This window comes from Toxotes jaculatrix, chromosome 19, assembly GCF_017976425.1.
Source record: "Toxotes jaculatrix isolate fToxJac2 chromosome 19, fToxJac2.pri, whole genome shotgun sequence".
Taxonomy (NCBI): Eukaryota; Metazoa; Chordata; class Actinopteri; family Toxotidae; genus Toxotes; species Toxotes jaculatrix.
In genome coordinates this window covers 864,450-885,573 of record NC_054412.1, presented here as the reverse complement: position 1 = coordinate 885,573, position 21,124 = coordinate 864,450, and the positions used below count along the sequence as shown (strand labels likewise).

Below are 21,124 nucleotides of genomic sequence, written 5' to 3'. Positions count from 1 at the left end.
TGCAAGAAAAAGAAAAGTTTTCTGAAAACGGAACAGAACACAACAGTTTATCTGTCTGGATGAGAGACGGAGCGAAGCGTGAGAGGCGACTGATGCGCGTAAAGAGAGGGAGGCATTTCTCTGACTCTGGTAACACACACACACACACACACCTCTCTCTCTTATACACTCTCTCTCTCTGTATATATGTGTGTGTTTGTGAGTAAGAGGGAGAGAAGGGGGAGGAACCAGGAGGGTGGGTTTGCACAGAGACAGACAGATAGATAGATAGATAGATAGATAGATAGATAGATAGATAGATAGATAGATAGATAGATAGATAGATAGATAGATAGGGCCAGGGGCTAATATTTATATATATTTTTTTCATATATTCTTACACACTTTAAATTGTAGTAAAGTTTATTTAGCTGGTTTTGTTTAGAATTGTTTATTTATTATTGTATGCACATTGCAGAGAGAGAGTCTTTGAATCCTAATACTGTAACCTAATGAGGAAAAGAGGGAGATGAAGACAGATTGGATGGAGCAGGTTCAGCAGGAGAGTGGAGCCTGTCGAGCAGCACGTGAATGAACATTACAAACATGTTAAACTGTCGCATGTGGCCAAATTGATCACGTGTCCACATACTTCTGGCCATGGATGAGGTGCAGGAGAGAGAGGGAAAGAGAGAGAGCTGACCAAGACTGATGGGGGGGCTCTGTTTTTCATAAATTCAAATTTTCATAATAAATGAATGAATGAATAGCGCGCGCCCGCGTGTGTGTGTGTGTGTGTGTGGGGGGGGGTAGAATACTTTATTATTATTGAAGTACGTTTTTGACACATACAGGAAATGACTCTGCATTTTACACACACACACACACACACACACACACAAAGCATGCACATGCACTACAGACAGGGGCAGAGGGCGCGAGCCTAACCCGTCAGTAACAGCTGAGACTGAACAGCTCGTGAAGGTCCGCAGCAGTGTGGGATGGAATCCATTCACAGGCTTATCGTCCACTAACACCTGCACGCTCCCCCCAAGAACCCAGACACGATCAGCGCTCTTCCTCTAATCTGGTTTGAGTCCATCACCATCAGGGCTCAGGGGAACAGAATAGGATCAGAAACGTGCTGGATCATCGAACCTTCTTCCACTCATCTACTGATGATTTAACTTTGAGGTGACCGTGGTTAAAACTGGGAGATAACCTTTAGTGTGGCTGATTGTGATTCTGCTCACAGGCCTGGTTGTTTTTCACAAACGAGGTAAACAAACGTTTAACAGCAGAAATATGAATAAGGAAGGATTAGTGTGGTGTAAGCGTGTTTGTATGTGACAGCATGTCCCACAGTTCATTTCACATCCGTCAGATTAAAGAGCGACTGATCGAACTGAGCACAGGAGGAGTTGGAGGTGTCAGTGAACGTCTCTTCATGTGTTAAAGTCTCGATGGGAAACGAAGCTGAATTACGTAGAAAGAGTTCAGGTGTTCGTATCCTGACGTCCTCACCTGGGTTACATCATGTGTGGCTGTCGCAGCAATGACGTGACAGGTCGTTAGATAACGAAAGAAAGATCATGTCACCTCATGTTTCTGTGCTGGACTGAGAACACATCACCGTCCACTGAGCCTCGGACTCAGACTCTCCCTCAGCTTTCAAACTGTTTTACAAACATTTGACATTTCAGTTGAATTTTTGGAAATATTTAGAAACTGTACAAAAAAAGAAAATCTAAATCTTTAAATACGGACCTCATAATAATACGAATTACAGCTGTTATTTGTCCCCATGTTGTATTTGGACATGTATGTCCTCGCATGGACCGTGAGGACATACATACGTACATACATTAAATACTGCAAACATTATAAGTAAATGTCTGAGTGGAGTCTGTGTCAGCTTTGATTCTATGTTCGATTTTAAAACCAATACCCAGAAATCACCTGAGATCGATAATGAAGCCCGGTCAGCTGACCTCAGATCAGTCGGTCATGTTGCGGCTGTGACCTCATCACGTCTTCCGGTCTGACAGCGGTAGTCTGAGCCAAGGCGCTTTTACGCACGAGCCGGTCATTTGGCTCCGTCACCCCAAGTTTACTGTCACCGTTTGTCAAGTGTGACACGGTTAGGCGTGGTTTGACCGGAAGCTCCAGTATCGGACCTTCAAAATAAAAGTACAAAAACTATATCCCCCCCACTAGTATAAGAATGTGACACTCTGCTGGACTCAGTGCCACAGTGCGCGTGCTGACATTTGTGGAAATGGGGCTCGAACCCTCAACATCTGAGATGCTGTGGCCGACATGTTTCTCTCATACGACCCGCTGCAGTGCTGCTACAGGTCACTTTACTGTGCTTTCCCACTGGATCAGTGTTAAACAGCTGAAACGGTCTTTTCATTCATCATTCATCTCATTTCGTTTCCATTTCTGATGTCCAGTTGTTCTAACGGTCTTTCAGCCCGTGCATGATCTCTGTGTTTATTTTTGAATAACGAGACCGGAAGTGCGCCAAGTTAATTCGGTCGGGCTTGACTCGACTCTCTGTCCCGCAAGGTCCCGCAACTGGCATGAGTTTAGGATCCCTGAGTGGAAAAAAGAGGGGGGAATGAACAACACGCCGCCAGGATTACGGTTGGTGTGTGGACTTCCATTTTATTTGACTTTGTCCAGTTTTGGTTTTTGGAATTTGAACTTTGATCGTGGGTTTCTTTCTGTGTTGGTGGCTGGTCGCTCGTACCTCGCCAAGGGACTATATTTGGGACAACAGCAGCTCCGTGAATGCTCTTCCAGAAGTATTTGCAGTGCAGGGTGTGTTGTCATCACTCTTGTCTTTGACTTTTTGTTTTTCTGATAGAAATTTAATCATGTGACCACGTAAAAACAAACAAACAAACAATCTCCACAAAAGCAAAAAGGAAGCTTAGTGCCAAACAGCATCAAAGTGAGCACAACTGATTTATTTATCACATTTAAAGCAGGACAGCGCATCAGAACAGTTCGACTCCAACTCATCTGAACTGATATTTTTCTGTATAAAACTGATAAAAATAACTTTAAAATGGGAGAAACAGCCTTTAAGTCGAGTTGAGCTCCCGTGGTCCTAACCAGGTGCATTGTATTTTTGTTGCATGTTTGCCATCTCTCTCTCTGCATTGTGTGCGACAGGAGGCTGTTTTTTTCGCTGACATAGTTCTATAGGGATTATAATGCAGGGACCACATGCCCTCCCAGGCCATTGTTGCCCCCCCTGTCTCTGTTGTCCCTTTTCTACTGAGTGAGTCAATTGATGGAGGGATAAAAGGCAAAAAATATGCATTGACATGGACTTTCAGGACAGAGAGAGAGAGAGGGAGAGGGTTCAGTTGGAGATTTTGGAGCCCTACTGTTGGTGGCCTTTAACTGGTGCCAGCAGCAAACCGGCCATGAGGGCCCAGAGCAGCCCTGGAATTAAACAGGGGAGATCGACAAGCAAACCATGTCTTTAAACTACATCAAAAACTTCTATGAAGGATGCGTAAGTAGATCCCAGAGGCAGACTGTCTAGATTGTATTGTTACTTTCATCCAGGCCTTTCTCGCTGACACTGTCTACCTTTCAATATTTGACAGTTACAGAGCAGCGACGGGGAACAATTATCCCTCTGGAGGCTTAAAATAAAAAGACATTGATCTGTTTTCATTCTCAGCTTTTTAATCCATCTCCTTTTTCCTCTGTGTTCATGTAGCCGAGTGACATATTTGTAAGCCAAAGGGCTCTTTGCTTTGTGAGAGTGTAATTTAGGCCTTTTTCTGGTAAACATGACTCAGTGTTAGTGTCAGAACAGAGCAGGTAAAGAGACGAGATGGGAAATGTTTCCTCTGAATGGGTTTTGTTTTAGCCTTCAGAGCTCAGGGCCTCAGTGAGCCGCTGTTGCAGCTGCATTTATCTGGCTGACAGAAGCTGTTTTCTCTTTGTGTGTGTGTGTGTGTGTGTGTGTGTGCGCGCGCGCCGGTGTGTGCATGCATGCATGTTTGTATGCATAATATGTGTGTGTGTTTGTGCACATATGAGCATCTGTGCTCTGGCTTGTGTGTGTGCTGTTCATGTTGGGTTGCATGTGTCTGCGTGTTCTTGTGCGTGCGTGCGCGTGTGTGTGTGTGTGTGTTCCAGCTCAGGCCTCCTACGGTGATAGGCCAGTTCCACACCTTGTTCTTCGGCTCGGTGCGGATGTTCTTCCTGGGCGTTCTTGGCTTTGCTGTCTATGGAAATGAGGCACTGCACTTCAGCTGCGACCCTGATCGCAGAGAGCTCAACCTGTACTGCTACAACCAGTTCAGACCCATAACACCTCAGGTAGGACCAAACCAAACCGAACTAAATGTAAAGGTACAACTAGATCACACAGAAATGTAGTCCACTGGTACCGTCGCCTGATATCACAGACACTGGAAGCTGAACTAAGCTGAATCACCTTGTGGAGGTAGAATTGACCAGTATGAACCAACACATCTGTATTTGCAACATGAAAAGCTGTCACACATACCTGACAAAGATATGTTCAATGTTCTTCCTTCACAGAAATGCTGTGTATTCTTTTTATACAGTAAAAAACAGTTTTCACATTGTATTAGTCTCAATAACCAAAGTATCCGTCAGACTTTACCGTCTGTTTCAGAACCATAAGATCACACTGACACAGCCTAAGCCAAGCTGTTCTAAAATATGAGAATCATCAGTTTTGTGTAATTGGCTAAATTCTGAATATTCCTCCTGAGGCCCCTTTATAGGGGAACACTGATCCAATCACATAAAAACCTTTGTTTTTTCATATTGGTAGAAAATGCAGTTTGGGAGAGATGAAATATTGCAGCAGTCATTGAACCTGACTGGGCTCCTGACAGCCTCAGTTACCAAAGACACAAACGCCATATTTTCTTTACCTGCACCGTCTGGATGGACAATTTAAACCAATGTGTCAAGTGATGAAAAATAAATGCACAAATATTCTTTTCCTTTTTTATTCTTGTGTCGTCTCTCCCGGCTCCAATCTCTTTTCCTTCATCAAATCCCTCCAACCCGTTTTCATCCTACTGTCTTCCTCCCCAGGTCTTCTGGGCGTTACAGCTGGTTACAGTGCTGGTTCCTGGGGCGGTGTTCCACCTCTACGCAGCCTGTAAGAACATTGACCAGGAGGAGATCCTCGAACGACCCATCTACACCGTCTTCTACATAATTTCTGTTCTGCTACGCATTATTCTGGAAGTCATCGCCTTCTGGCTACAAAGCCACCTCTTTGGCTTTCAGGTCTGTCAGTTTTCAATAATTTTCAATTTCATAAAATCAGTAGAGTTCTAGTCCATGTCAGAGCCATGTCTCCATCCATCCATTTTGAAGCAGCTTATCATGATAGGGTCATGGGGGACAAAGGGTATGTTTCCCCTACATCCTTTTCTGAGCAGTACCCAAGCTCCCCCAGGCCAGCCAGGAGGTGTAATCCTTCCACCATGTCCCAGGCTGCCAAGGGTTCCCTTTCTAAATTGGTCATCCCCAGAACACCAGGTGTCAGCTGGTGGTGGAAAATGGCCACCGTCTGAACTTTTCCTGGGCTTCTCTGCCAGCAGGATGGTGTCTTAGATCACAAAAAAACTGTAGCAGATGTGTTTGCAGCTTTGAGCTGATGAAGAGTTTGAAACTGCGTCATACTTACTGCAGCCTTGGCTGGTCCAGAGCTGGTTCTTCCCAGTAAATGCTAGAACTAGAGTATCATTAACTAATAATGTGTCATCTGTATAACTCAAAGAGAAATAGAGTGATTGTATAATCAGTGCTTGGAGGTTCAGTCATGAAAGTACTACTGCCCCATGTTTCTCTGTTTCCCCAGGTCCACCCACTGTACATGTGTGATGCCAGTGCTTTGGAAAAGACCTTTAACGTGACTAAGTGCATGGTGCCCGAACACTTCGAAAAAACCATCTTCCTCAGCGCCATGTACACCTTCACTGTGATCACCATACTTCTCTGTATTGCTGAGATATTTGAGATACTCTGCCGACGGCTGGGTTATCTCAACAACCAATGACGCATACGTACGAGCACACGTGCACACAAAAAATGACTAAGGGTGAAAATATATGACGCTATTTCTTCCAGTTTTTATCAGGCTCTTTGTTAGCTACTGTTGGACTTTTATAGAACAGGAAGCTAACGTAAGAGTGAGACCTCACCTGTAGTCCATCGTGAGTGAGTTGCACAAAGAAATTTGAGAATGTGCGATAACGTCAGAGCTGGCAAGTCTGGAATATTCTCTAGGTGTTTTCTGCCCTTAACTTTAGAGTGATCACCCCTGGTCGTATTTCAGATGTCAGTGGGTCTGTACTGGCTGTGTCCAAGGGTCTTGTATGGACGTGATGGCCAGAGAATATGCACCTCTGACTCTGAACCATTGGGGGATGGGATAGAAAGATTTCTGGTTTTCTTTTTTTTTCCACAAGATGGCTGAAAGAGAGGCGTCAGCTTCATGGTGCTACTAAAAACTGTGACCATGGTCAAATTAGAGCACAAGAAAAACCCGACTGTCTCGACCCGTAACAGCTTGAGGGTCCCTAAAACCCTGTTCTTGGAGTTGTAACCAGTTGCACCTCAGATGTGATACTCGGAAGAAACACCCTGGAAGCATTAACTGCACACGTTTTTGCCGTTTGCTTAAGGTCCTGGCGTGCACTAAATGCATCAAAGTTCATCAGACCAACTTTGTGCATCTTCTCTGGACTTTGTTCACTTAAGGAGTGCCAACATTTGACCTACACAGCTCTATTTCAGGAGATTTCTAAAGTCACAGAAAGCTTTGATAAAACGCATAAAGTCTTCATGTAATGTAACAACAGCCAACAATGCAAATGATATAGCTAGTTCCATAATTCTGTATAAAAGTGCAGATAAACGCTGTGGTCTAGCTTGTCTTCCAGGTGCTGATCAAACATAACAGGCAGGCTATAGAGCTGGCCATGGATTATTACTTGTGTCATTCTGAAGAAACTGTGATTCAGTAACCTTACCCATGGGCGAGTGAATTGCAGGTGCCGTTGCTCCTGACACTTCCATGTGTGACAGTTATCGCTTCCGATATGTGTCTGTTATTGCTTCCAGCCCATTCTGACCTTCACTCCATCAACACGAGCGCCAAAACTTTGTTGAGGGGCCGTCGATGGGGTCGTCTGCCTCTGCAAATATCTGTTTCAGCTTCACCTGTAGAATCCAGAGAGGTTGTCTCAAACAGGCCCCCAATCTCATGCACCAAGACTCAAACAAATGGCTCAGTTTGCTTCTATAAAATTTACACTGTATCTGGACAATGATGCTAAAATGACTAACAATGGTTTAAATGTAGTGTTTTACTATCTGAGGGAATAGATCTACACCAAAGATCCTAAATTAATAGGAAGTGGGTTTGATGTAATAATGTAAAGAAAAGTAAGGAATGAAAAAGTTCCTGGCTTAGGTTTTGAAACATAAATTTCTGAGTCTAAAGAACCAGTGACTTACACAAAAATATTATTTAAATTTGGGTTACAAATGTGTTGGAATTAAAATATTGAAAATATTTAATGGTATTACAAGTTACAATGCTTTTGGAGTATCTAAAAAAAAAGTCATCAGTTGCCAACAGGAAGAAATACTTCATGATTTTTGTGCAATAGTTCAAACAAATTGGTCGACATCCAGTGATGAATTGTTAGGAGAAGCTCTGGGCACTCTCAGTGCTGTGAACCTCCTCATGTGTCCCAGCATCCAAGTTGAGATGGACGAGGTCTCAGCTAGTGTTAAATATATCACTGTGTAGTGCATTTCTTAACAGACATGGACAAAATCAGCATAGACGGTTTTAGAGTTCCAAGGCCCTTTTGGTCTCATATTCATATAATATAATTACTTTTATTTTTATGGCTGAAAAGTGAAACTAATTCAGTTCAAATATTTTTTGAGCTTTTGTCCATGTCTGATTCTCACCTCTACTGTGAAACTCATCGAGGGTGTCCTCTACCCCCCACTCTTTTTGCCTGGCTTCTGATATTACACAAAATAATTTCTGTAATTTTGCCTTGGTGTCACTGTCAGTGTGTTTTGAAAATGATTACCTCTCATGTTTTGTAATGTTTTTTTTTTTTTTTATCAGACATCCATCCAACTTTTGTTATGAAGTTTTCAGCAATCTGTTTATCATCTCAGGTACAAAATTGCATTACCAGACAAAAGTGGATCAAACCCTCATTTCAGATCCTCTTAAACCCTTAAATAAGCTTTCATAGCCCAGGGGGACCACACCAATTGAGCCCAACCCACAGTACCAAAGGCCTGGTTAGTCTGACAGGGTTTAAGAGGATCTGAAACAGGTATCTGACTCCTGTGGTTTGGGTTCGTCTGCGTTCTGGTCTCTGTGAGTGGAGGATGGTTTTAAATTTTGCCTCTAAAAGTTCTGTCACCAAGACTTAGGCCTTGTTTCCATTAAATAAAAATGTGGAATTTGATGGAATATGGCATGTAAAAGGATTTGATGAAATCTGGGGCCATTTGGTGGAAAAGTCACATGACTTATCGCTTGCCTGGTTTTCCTGCTTTGATGCTACATCTCTTTGTTTGTCTCTCGGTCTTTTAGCCTGGTCACGTCAGCATCAGGACATTTCAGTGCATTCACTGCAATAATCATACAAGTCTTTTACGTCATGTTCAGCTTTGGTGAACGTGAATTTGCACTGTTGACCAATAGCAGATCATCTCACCAGGCTTACTCTGAGGGAACATGTGCTGCTCCGTGGGAAAAGTACTTTTTGGGCTGCAGGAGATTTTGATGTTGACCACTGGGGGAAATTGGCAGTAAGACTGACTGACTGGCAGCATCTTATCCAGCTCTGGTGTGACTAGACTATCATTCCAGTGCAAACAGTATTTCAAATCCTGACTAAATAGGCCAAGAGCAGACATTTAAAATACTTACTCACGCCCTCATGAGGCAGTTTTCTTTTCTCAGGTTGGCCAAGATTCAGTTATTCCCCAGGCTGGAACCAGCGGGCTAGTCTTGTTTAGGAGCTTGTTCAAATTCGTACATGAAGCTGTGGTTAACTGTCTTAGAATGATTGACTTATATTTAGTGACTTGGAAAGCAGATGGCATATTTTGGTGAGTTTGAGTCATTGAAAAGATTCTAAAGATTGGAATGTTTTTGGTCTAATGCAGAACTTAAGGATAAACTCTTGGTCTTTTGATTAACTTACCTGTAAACTGTACTGAGGTATACTGGGTTTTTTGGGTTACCATTGAGAACTATTAACAGGTCAAGGCGTATATCTTTAATATGACTTGATTCTTCTTCTGACCACAAATATCCAGATAATTTGTGGAAATTCTTCCACTATAATGCATCATACAGTACACCGTATTGAAAATTCATCTTTAATTTTTATATCTCTGACTTTATAACTAATGTTGTTCTTTGTTAGAACTAAGGCTCATTTCATATTTCACCAGCTGTTGTCTCTTTGTGTTAAAATCCTTTTTTTCCTTTCACAAATGTCCACAACCTCACAGCTGTGTCAAAGAAACAGAGGCACACTTTATGACCAACACATACACATTGAAACACAACTCATGTTTGTCTGAGTGCTGCTGTTTACTGTAGGTGACCAGTAATTCTCCTACTTGTTTTGTCTTGAGATGATTGATTAAAATGTCCTACAATTGTCTTTGTTTCACTTTTGAGTGATTTGTTTAGTGATTTGAGTGATTTTCACTGTCTGAACAATTTTGCTCTGCATTTTTTCCCCTAATTTACACATGATTTATTTACAGATTACTGTTAATGAATCAAGTTTAGAGCTCAGACAATTGGTAAAGTAATTGATCAGTCAATTGACACCAGTTTTGATAATCAATTTTGTAATATTCGCTGTGTTCAGCTCCCATCGTGTGATAATATGCTGCTTTTCATTGTAATTGACTGTCAGTGGGCTTTAGACTGACACTGGGACAAAACAAGAAATCTAAACAGGTCACGTTGCATTCTGGGAAACTGTGATTGTCATTTTTACCCATTTATAGACAAGTGATCAATCTGTCAAAACAACTATCAAAAACGCTGTCCGATTAGATGGTTGGACAAATGGATTAGAAGATTAGATAAGTGTATGGACAGACAGATGGATTGTTTGGAAAGTCACTGGGTTCATTCTCCACATCCACTGCCACTCAGCAGTAAACAAAGCCCAGCCCCATTTTAACTGACAGGTCTTATAAATCAGATTACATGAATTTATTTAGTGCTTTATACAAAACAAACTTCACGGAAGAAAAAGAAAGGACACAAAGTTAATGGAGGTGAAAGGAAGGAGGGACACTTCCGGACATTTATCATAGGTTCATCATAGTCTCTGTCTTTGGATCAATCCAAATGTCCACCCTCTGGACATCTGGGCTCTGGTGGACTTCAGTCCTACGTACTGTGACACATTCACCATAGTAATGATGTCAAGTCTGCGAGGACGTTGGGCCATGTGGGGATAAACTGACCTGTGAGACAGGACTGAAACGTCCTGTCAGCCCCTGTAACCCAGCCCACAGTGTGTTTCAGAATCTGCATGATGTTCACAGCTAAAACAAGTATTTGTGCCTTTTCCTGTTTTGGGCGAATGTCTTCCCCCTCCACTTCCGAAAGCAAACTTTCTGTACATCTTTGTCCAGCTTTTGGCTTCAGCCTGTCTCTGCCTGTATGTATAGAGCAACTCTGATCAGCTCCACCGATCCTGTCAACAAAAGAAGGGATGGAGTTTGGTGTGGTGGGAGCCAAGAAGTGCAAAAATTAATCACCAAGGAAGCCGCTGAGCTTGCATCAGAATTTTTCATCCATTCATCAGCCCATGGTTTCTCCCAAACTCCCAATCCAAACCTATAACCACAGCTGCTTTTCAAACCTCATGTGTTATGTTTCCAAATCATGGTTCACTGGGAACTGGGCAGTGTGAACCTAATCAAACCACAAACATACAGCAGAGTTTTCCACTGGCACCCAGCAGACAGGCCTCACCAAAGTCAGAATATGAGAGAACACTGAGCTGTTACAGTAATCCCTTTGTTGTTCCTCTCAGGTCAGAGGTTCACTCAACCACAAGATGAACCAAACAGATCGAAGTTCTCCTTTTTACCATGAGCCATAAACTCTCCTCTCTGTAACAGACAAACTTCCAGCTCCAAGCCCACCCACTGTCTTGGAAATGCAATTTTGTACAATTTGTAGAGCTTGCTTTGATTTGCCTTGTACAGTATGTCTTCATTTTGTTTATTGTGGATATGTTTTGGCTTGTGTCCCTGACTACAGACTCAATCTGGAGGCTCATGGCTTTAACTGAACCGCAAACAAAACATTGACTGAAACTTTCTAATGGGTCTGGTCTTAAGTGATCCAAACTCCTCTTCTGTCACAAACTACCGAGTTTACTTTACCTAAAAGATAAAATTCATTCACATTACATATCTTTACTGCAAAGCAGTCACTTTCAGTTCTTTTATATCATTATTATTATGACATGGTTTGTTTGAAAATGTATATTTTTATAATGAACACTGACAGAACCAAAACATCCATTGTGTTGTTGATAAAATATAAAATTTTTTTTTTACATTAGTATTACACATTTAAACAGTAAGTATAAAAGGCACAGTTATCAAACCAGCCTATCATATTTACACATTATTAACATGCTGAAGAGATTCAATCTAAAGTGAATTCAGAAAAGAAAAAATAGAAACAAAGAAGACAGAAGGGGCCCTGGCACACTCCTGAGGACCACTCCTCAGCAGGAGTGGTCCTCTGCAATAATGTAGGTCAACCCTTAATGGAGGGGGTGGAAGTGGGAGTCTCATCAGACCCTGGTGGAAGTGGCAGCTCTCAACAGGCCATATTTGTACAGGATAAGTGTTAATGAGCCAGTGTTAACCTACTGGGCTGCTGATAAAACAGTAATTCTTTTTCTATGGTAAATCTTGAGTCTTAAATCTTTGTAATTTTGATTTTTTGTATATTCTGGTGCCTGTATCTGTCTCTTCGCTGCTGTGACGGATGCAATTTCCCCACTGTTATTTAGGCTGAAGACTGCGACTGTGCTGGCCTCTCTCACAGTCTTGCCAGGAGGGTGGTTTAGGGTGATGGGGTCCGTAACATCAGAGGGTTGTTGGCTGAAAGAAGGGGCCACTGTGTATCCTGAATGTCATTTCTATCCTGACCCTGGTTTTGGTGAGAGGCGCGTCATTAAAATGGCTGGCAGGCATGAGCACCTGTCACTTGGCAGCACTCCACTGAACAGCAATGAGGATAAAAGGGAACATTGCCATGATCAGTATCACAAACTGGAGTGTGTACAGTGTACAGTTGCCATGTTCTGCTCAAATCTGTGGCACAGTGCAGACTCCCTGAAGATCATGGACTAACCCAGGCCACTTTGCCTCAATGCTGGTAGATAGATAGATAGATAGATAAAGCACTTTATCCATGCTCAAAGGGAATCATGCTGATATGTGTAAAAATGGTATATTATTATGATATAGTTATCTGACGCTATAAAAATGGCGGTGTCAGTCTCTCAGGAAACTTGTCAGGTGTGTAGCTGAAGTAAAAATGAAGGAAGCAGCGAATCACTGTATCCCACCTCCAATCGTTCCCGCCCAGTGTAAGACATCAGGTGACCCCCCCCATCCCACCGCAAGACAGGCCTCTGAGCGGCGGGTGACGTCATCTGTCCCGCGTAGGCGGCCGCTCCTATTGGACATACACGCGGAAGTGAAGGAAACACTTAAGCTAACAACAACAAGGAGTCTGTTCTGACTTCCATTGATGTCTTTTCGTCTCCTGGCGTTTTTTTTGAAGACATGGCTCTACCGGCTCAGCTCAAACCCATCCAGCACCACCTCCGGACCGCACAGGAACACGAGAAACGGGACCCGGTCGTGGCTTACTACTGTAAGTTTGTGACTGGCTAATGTTAGCCGTAGGTACTGTTAGCATCCCAGCTTGGTTTACCTGGACCGACAGCTGACAGTGTTTTGGCTTAGTCTCTAACTTTTATTTAAACCGAAGATGTAAAGTGTTCACAGACTACGGCTGATTCAGGCTATTGTCGAGCCACAGAGCTGCGTGTGTAAATCAGTCGGCGCTGTAACGTTAGCTGGGACAGGTAAAAATCCATTAGCCGGCTAAAGCTAGCTTCTTGTTGAGAGAGCAGTGACCGTGGGAGTTTCCCTCTCTGTCACAGTCACTGAGGCAGACATGTCATATCTGTGGGCACTCTTTCATCACCGGCTGTGCGAGGCTGCATCTGTCCCGCTTTTATCCCTCTAACTTAGAGCAGAAGTCAGTTGCTACTTCCAGCACTTTGTGCTGAAGTTGTCCAGTTGATCACACTTGGCCGTCTGCCATACGGGTTCAGAGGCGGGAGACAGGCAGTCACAGCCAGAATGTGCCAGCATCTGACGGATGGCTGCGAAATTCCTCGTCCAGCTTGTTTCTCGTCGGCTTTGTGTGTTAGCTAACAGATAGTCATGAGTCTCCACAGTCAGGCACGGCTGGCTCAGCTCTAAAGAATGAGCTCCACCCCACTGCGCTGCAAGTTCAGCTTATGCTGTGTCAGTGGGTCAACAGCATCACATAGTGACTAATGACTTTGTAGAACAGCTCGATTTTCCACAGGGATTGTGTTTGTATTAGTTGGTATTATGTTGTTGATAGAAGTGATTGTATTTTCTGTTGCTTCACCTGTCCGGTGTGTCAGGGTCAGCTGGGCTGGGTATTGGTTGGACATTGTTGTAAGCTGTATAGCATTCTTGCCAAAACAAACATAAACATAAAACAAAACAGTTTTTTCTACAAAAACCATTTATTTCTCATAAAACCTCCTTTCTCAAATACCAAAGAACAGGTCCTGTGATACTCTCTTACCTGTACTATTTGATTTTTATGAATTGATCCTGCTAACAAGCACTGCTGCTGTAGCAAAAGCCTGCTATATCTCAATTAATGATGTAATTTTATTGCTGTGAACTTGGCCGCTGTAGTTTATTTTGACTCAGTCCCCGCTGCCAGAAATACTAGAGCATTAAATGTGGATTAATACGGTGCTGAAAATAGTCCCCAGCCAATGAACTGTTAAGGAACGTGTACTGATGAATACAGTTACCAGCCTTTTTAAAAAATAAAACCATAAAAGTTTAACTTCTTCAGTAGGAACCGATTAGCTTGAGCTGAGAGCCACAGACAGAGAGGAGAAGTCAGAAAATATTGGGAGATGAACTCACATCTCGTTGATTCTGGTCTTTTCATGAGATTCGTTGACAATGTGGGAAATAAAGAACACCATCACATTTAAATGTTGTGTAAACAAAAGAAGTTGTACCAGACCTTTTCTGAATTACACAAGTTTAAGAATAAAGACCAACTCTATTAAAAAATACAGTTTAAATCAGTGTAACGTTAACATTCAAAGGGAAGAAGCAGATGTACCTTCGCACACAACAAATGCCATAAATTTTTGTGCAACAATTGTTTAGGTTGTCACCTGCAACGTGATCACGAGATGGTATGCGTCATCATCTGGCTGGCTTATCGCCTCTGCTCAACAATTTCCTGTGGAGAAACCCTGCACCATGTATAAATAAATCAGTATTTTATCCAAATGTCAGACTTCTCATTAGTGCAGCCAAGTCTCTGTCTCAAATATTGAAACTGGTTTGTTCAGCTTTATTGTGACTATAAATTAAAGGATGGAACAGTGATACGTAGCTTTAGCCCCTCTGTGCTACGCTAGTTTAAACAAAATCAAGACGAAAAACTGAATAAAATAAGTAAAATAAAATAAGAATAGAAGAAAGTAGAATAAGACACACCTCAGTAAAAGTAGCAAGGAAGAAAACTGAAATTTATTTACAGAAAATATTATACAACTGTGTGTACACACACAAATATAAACATTTACGTGAGTATCATTTTGGCTCTATTTACGTGCACTAGCTAGTAAACAAGCTACTGGCTGCTTTCTGGATGGTTTATTTGAAATAACATTTGTTTGTGGCACATGTAAAGATTTTTCTGAACATAATATATGAAGCTATATGTGTCATCAGCTTAGCATGTTTGGTAAAGCAGGTAGCCTAAAGCCTGAGTTTCCCATGAAGTAGGACGAACTCAGAGAGAGGAGTTTTGATTGATAGAGTGCACAGACTTCAGTGCAGCAGGGTCTTCATCTGACCTAGTTGAGCTGTGACACAGGGGAGCCGCTGCAGGCGAGAGGCACATGAAGAGATATGGAAAAGCAGGAAAAAACAAAAACCCGGCAGATCAAAGCCACGTGTCCACCATGCTGACAGACATACTGTGTGTGCTTTTCTCTTCTGACAGCTGAAGGAAAGCTTTTCTTACCGGAAAAGTACAAATTCTTTTCTTAATGACAGTGTTTGGCATTGAGATATGTAGTATGTACTCAAGTATGTTCAGTCCATTATGTTGCTGGATGTTACCAAGTGAGCTTTAGTCTTATTAATTTGTTTGCAAATGTGTGATTGATTGAGACCAGCCACCTTTTTATTTCGTGTCCAGTATTTTTGGGTTTGTGTGTAAAAATGCTGGTGTTTAATAACAGCATCCTGATTCAGTAAGTGTTTGTCCCTGCAAAGCTGTTACAGCAACAGGCAGCCGGACGTAATGTGCGCTCTCCTTTTGGTCTCAGTCAGGACCCGTGGAGCAGAGTTTTCAGTTAGTTGTGGCTGATTTGATGATCAGTACTTTTTTTTATCTCTGAAGTAGAGTTAAAGAAGAGCATGCTGTCAGTGCTTCAGAGTTCTAAGTGTTCTGTGTTCTGTCATTATCATAGTCGTCATCATCGTTGTTGCAGAAATTTCAGGGGTATTATCCCTCAGCTGTTCTTGGTAGCTCCCTGCAGTGACAATGACTGCCACCCACCTGCTCGCTCGTTAAATCAATTAAACCTCAGAGTAGCATGCAGGTTTAGTTTTTGTTTAAAATTGGAAACGATAAAAACAGACAAAGAGCCCCAAGAAGACATAGAAGGGAGGAATAAATTACCTGTAAATGACAAACCAAGGCACAAAGGACGCGACTCTTGAAATGGATTTGACAAAGAGGAGGATGGTGATGTGTGTGTGTGCTGGAGAAGTACACAGACACATCATGTTCTGTGGTGAATTAAGACAAAATGAGTGTCTGCTAACTACATGATTGAATTGATTTGTTTTTTTATTTTTCTGAGGTGAATCAGGTGAATGAGTCTGTTTCTCAGCTGGTTTGTGTTTGTGTGTTTGTGCATCAGGGATGTGCGTACAGTTTTTCCTATGGGCATGTGTGGGAATTAGCATTTTGACTGAGTGTTAACAGCATGCTAAACACATTTTTAAAATCTGTTGCTGGTGAATTAGGGCCAACATGACAAGCGTATCAGCGTGGCTAACCTCCTTCATTTTCCCTCCAGCGAGCTGTGCTGTTTTACTGTGGATTATATTTTGTGGTATATTGTCAGTTTTATTGATAAAACATTGGACACTTAAGACACTGACAGCAGCATATAAAACCAACATAAAATAATATAGTCCATAATGTAGACCTGCTGGTCTTGCTTTTAATGAAGGGGACTTGGCAGGCTGGAGGTTTCCATATTTACTTTATAAGCTGTGTTTTAAATCATTTCCTCAAGGTTAAAAGCAAACGCACGGTGACAGACGCTTTAGTAACTTTGAGGTTCTTGGTTTGTTCTGAAGTGGTTGTCGTAAATAAGAATGTGTTCCTGGCAGGCGTATAAACGTGTGACCTCAGTGCGTTTACGTGCTGGTTGGTGGGTTGCAGAATTCGTCAGGCCCTTTAACCATTTCATGTTTTTGTTTGGGCATAATATGACCTCTAAATGGATGGTCGGAAATCTTCCAGTGCCGACCCGCAAACTGTCATTTGTGACCATGATGTAGTAGGAAGGTGACGGTGAGCTCACTGTGGCCTGACAGAGGCTGATATCAGTACGTCAGCCAGTCGTGTTTTTTTTTTGTTTTCTTGCCTTGAGTCTTGATACAGATCTCTTAGATTTTTTTTAAAGATTTAAGACCAAGATACAAACTGAGCAGGACATTTTACAGTTGAAAAATCAGCCGGTCAGTTCTCTCTGGTGGACTAACTATGTAATGAGGACACTGTTTCTAAACTGCCTTAAACCTAGTTTGGCCTAGTTTCTGTATTTATCAGCTGATACTGACCTTACCACAGTAAGACATACGACATGTTGGCCGGGCTGATACTTCAGTTCAGCTCTTAGTCAATTAGCAGGGCCTGGGTCGAACCTTTTTATTCTTATTTTGTCATTAAATATGTTCTTGAAGTCCCTGCTGTTGCTGAAAAGGTGTAAAACCCCCCAAACTTCTGGAGCAGCAGTAAAATGTATTTGCACAGTCCCAAAGCAGTGTTTGTATATGACCTCTGGCTTTGACCCAGAGTGAGAGTGGACTGGTGCTGTGCATCAGCTCGTACCTGTATCTTAGGTTTTTGTGGAATAAATAAGCAAAAGTTTGGCTGTTTTCATGGGAAAGACCATCACACTGTGTGAACACTGTGTGGGCTCAGTGTGCAGCAGGTAACTGGTTTAACTTTATCTCAAAGACTTTATCTGGCTGCCTGTCAGGGTGATTGACAGGTCTGGCAGTAAGGTGAGGGAAGTTGTATAGGAGTTCATATGGATCCTTTTAAGTCTTTTAACCTGTGAAATGGCATCAGACAAACACTCGGTGTTCAGAAAGCCTCTTTTGGAGCAGTCATTCAAACATGATACTGGCAGCGTATATTAAACAGCTGCAGCCGCTCCTTCTGGGTGTTTGGTCGTGTTTTTGTGTGTGGAGCTGGGCGGTCCAGTCGGTGTGCAGTAGGAACCTGCAGGGTGCAGGATGGACGTTCATGTTTGGCATCAGCCACAGTGTCTGCTGTGTGCTGCGGTGGACCAGTGATCCAGGCACACCACTGGAGGTCAGCAGCACCATGTGTCTGGGCCTCTGAGCCGAGCTGTGACTCTGTGTGTGACATATGTTGTCATGAGGGAAGGAAGCTTAACTTACCCAGCTGGGTGAAGCTGTGTGTGTGTGTGTGAAGTTTTTATTGGAGGATCTGGATCTGGCTTTGGAGGATGAACATGGTGGGAGAGGAAAACAGCCTTGCCAACAATCAAACGGCTTAACAGAAAAATAAGATTGAATGCTCTATAAAATATACATTTAAGAAAGAATCAAGAGAAGCTGCAGCTACTGCTGCTGTGTGCCGAGGTAATTACAGCCCCTCCCTTCCTGTTCGTCCTCACCATCACTTTTCCTACACAAATCTAAGACAGCCACTAATTGGCCATACAGATGGTAACAAGCCTGGCCGTCCAATGAGTTTGGATTGAACAGATTGGACATTAGAGGGACACTGATGCACAATCATCTCTGACAGAGTGTGTGTGTGTGAGAGAGAGAGTCAGGTACAGCAGTAGTTTGGTGATTTTTATACACACACACACACACACACACACACACACACACACACACACACACACACACACACACACACACACACACACCATCCATCCCGTCTGTAGAGCTGAGTCAGATCGGGCCACTCTGCTGCCGCTCTCTGTGTCTGACCGTTGATGCATTATATCCATCACTTGGCCTCAGCCCTGCGTCAGCTGGTCTATCTGAATTAGCCTGCTAATGCCGGACGATATTTTACCTCACCTCCACCCCAGAACAGGCTGATCGATAGCGGGTTCAGTCAAAGCTGTGATTTGTTTAGCTGTAATGAAGCGGCATAATTCAGCAGCAGCTCCGTGGCTGACACCGTTTGGCTGCGTTTCAAACGGCGTTTTACACAGATTGGATCACTGATGTTATAAATGAGCCGCGGAGCTGAGGTGGGACACAGGTACCTGACCTCTGTCTCTGGGGAACAGAGACAGATTCTGGTTTATTTGAATATTATTTTACATGTGTTTGTTTATGAGCTTGCACACTGCACTTTGTTCAGAGAGCTGTGAGTACTGGTCCCCTACAAAGAGATCTGTAATCACTGGGAACAAGAACAGTTTAACCATAAGGAGAAACCACAGTTTGGGGGGAAGCTCAGAACTTATGATCATATCAGTAAATCTAAGGGAAAACAGGAAGATTGTTCAGCACTGCTCATTTTTTTCAGCCGGCTTCGACATGTAGAAACGCAGCCAAACGTGTTTGTAGGATAACAGGACATGCATGGATCTCTGTGCTGGAGTACAAGGAACAGCCTGTTGAGATTTTTACACAGTGAATTTTAAATTTGAGCTGCTCATTACAGATTGAATTCTTCAGTGTGTTCCGTGTGCCAGCCCGAACGCTGACTGGCAGCTCGTCAATCCTCCGGCTTCATTCCCTCAAATGAAACGTGGTCATTAACCCACCTCAAATAGCAGAGCAGGTGTTGTGTATTGTGTTTGTACCAGCGAGTGTGAGTTCTGTTGTCGTCACATCAGAACCAGTTTTTGAGCAGCTGCTTTTTTACCACGTGAAAAATCACTAGTATTTACCTCCAGTGTTTTCATACTGATCATGTTTAGAACCTCTGGCTAACGGGGACATGTTGTCCCCTGTTTTAGCTTTAATGTGGAGTGTCTCACAGTCCTCTCATCTCCCGTCTTTTCGCTCTGAGCATATTTCCCTCTGTCACACACTCAGAACTCGAGCTCGGCGACGCAGCTCTCCTCCATAATAACGCCCTTGTCATTTATGTGACGGAGCGACCACGTTGGCACAGATTCTTCATGACCGACGTCAAAATTGCGTGGAGGCTGTGGCTCTCCGCCAGCTCCTGATGCTGGTGTTGATTCTTCTCAGCCAGACGTGTTTTCTTACAGTGCCACGGTGGAGGACAGCTGCCACACTCTGCTCATCAGAAAACACCTCGTCTTACACACATGTACGGTACAACATGAAGCACTTCAGCAGCACTAATAATAATTACTGCTGATTATTGGTGAGAACATCAGCTGCCTCTGCATGGACATTACATATTTTCCTGTGGTGACCTCCACTCGTGCACTAATTGGTATTGATTGGACTCGACATGCTCAGATATGTGTTGTGCAAACCAGTGAAAACATATCATAACAGATCGACCAGTAATGGCTGAGGGTTGGACACTGGACTGGCAGCCTCATTCTGAAAAAAACAACCTTTTAGCAACTCAAAGTCCCTGTAGAGCATTTGTGTTTGTGTCTCCGTCTGAAGACCCACAAGGATCACACAGAGTGAGACTGACAGCAGGAAAATCGTAGGCCTGTGAATGGATGTTGGGTCGAGGGTTTTTTTCAGATGAATTTCTTCTGTGTGTTTGTCTCACGGTCGGACTCAGGATGATAAGTTTATGGAGTGTAACGCCTTCGTTTGGAGACGAAGTGCAGCTTGTTAAAACCCCCAGTGTAGAGCGTGCAGGCACTTATATCCTTCCTCAACAACATCAGTGTACAAGGCCACTTTACTTTTTTCCCTGTGTACACTGGCACCGGCAGCAGTCATGCTTCATCTGAGGCTTATCGTTTCAGAGTGATGAATGTTATAAAATGGAATAGGAAGTAGCAAAGCCACTGGCAGCACAAAGCATTTTTTTACTCTAATTATGTGGATGACAGGCAGAAAATAGGTGCAGCAGAGTGGAAAGTGCCAGCGGAGACCCTGTAATCTCAGTAAATAACAGCCTGAAAGGTTATTATGGCCATTTACACCAATTACAAACACTTGTGTGCTGTTTTCTTCATAGTAATGGACATAAATGGCAGAGGACCAGTAGAAACAGAGCCTGTCTACCACAAGAATTATTCATTTAAAATAAATCACATTACATTTTTAAAGTCCAAATATGTTGGATAATCTGCCTGCATTCATCAGAAGATAAGAAACTAAAACCACCAAAAGTGACGTGATATTAAAAAATGACTCATTCTTATTGCTTAAATATATGTTACTGGCAACTACTCAAGGCACAGCAGCAGTTTTTAATGAGCAAGTATTTGTTTGTGCCACCTGTCAGAGCGATGCTTCATCAAAGCAAGTTAAG

The 21,124-nt window shown here is 42.8% G+C and overlaps 1 protein-coding gene across 4 annotated transcripts in view; it reads left to right on the top strand.

Annotated features, from left to right (window-relative positions):
* The first annotated feature begins 12,794 nt into the window (after positions 1-12,794).
* The window catches only part of vta1 (vesicle (multivesicular body) trafficking 1), a 37,810-nt gene continuing 29,480 nt past the window's right edge, over positions 12,795-21,124 (top strand). For all 4 annotated transcript variants that reach the window (XM_041064781.1, XM_041064780.1, XM_041064778.1 and 1 more), the window contains exon 1: positions 12,795-12,979. In XM_041064781.1, coding sequence (XP_040920715.1) covers positions 12,889-12,979 — 91 coding nt within the window. In that variant the 5' untranslated portion in view covers positions 12,795-12,888. The remainder of the gene's footprint in view (positions 12,980-21,124) is intronic.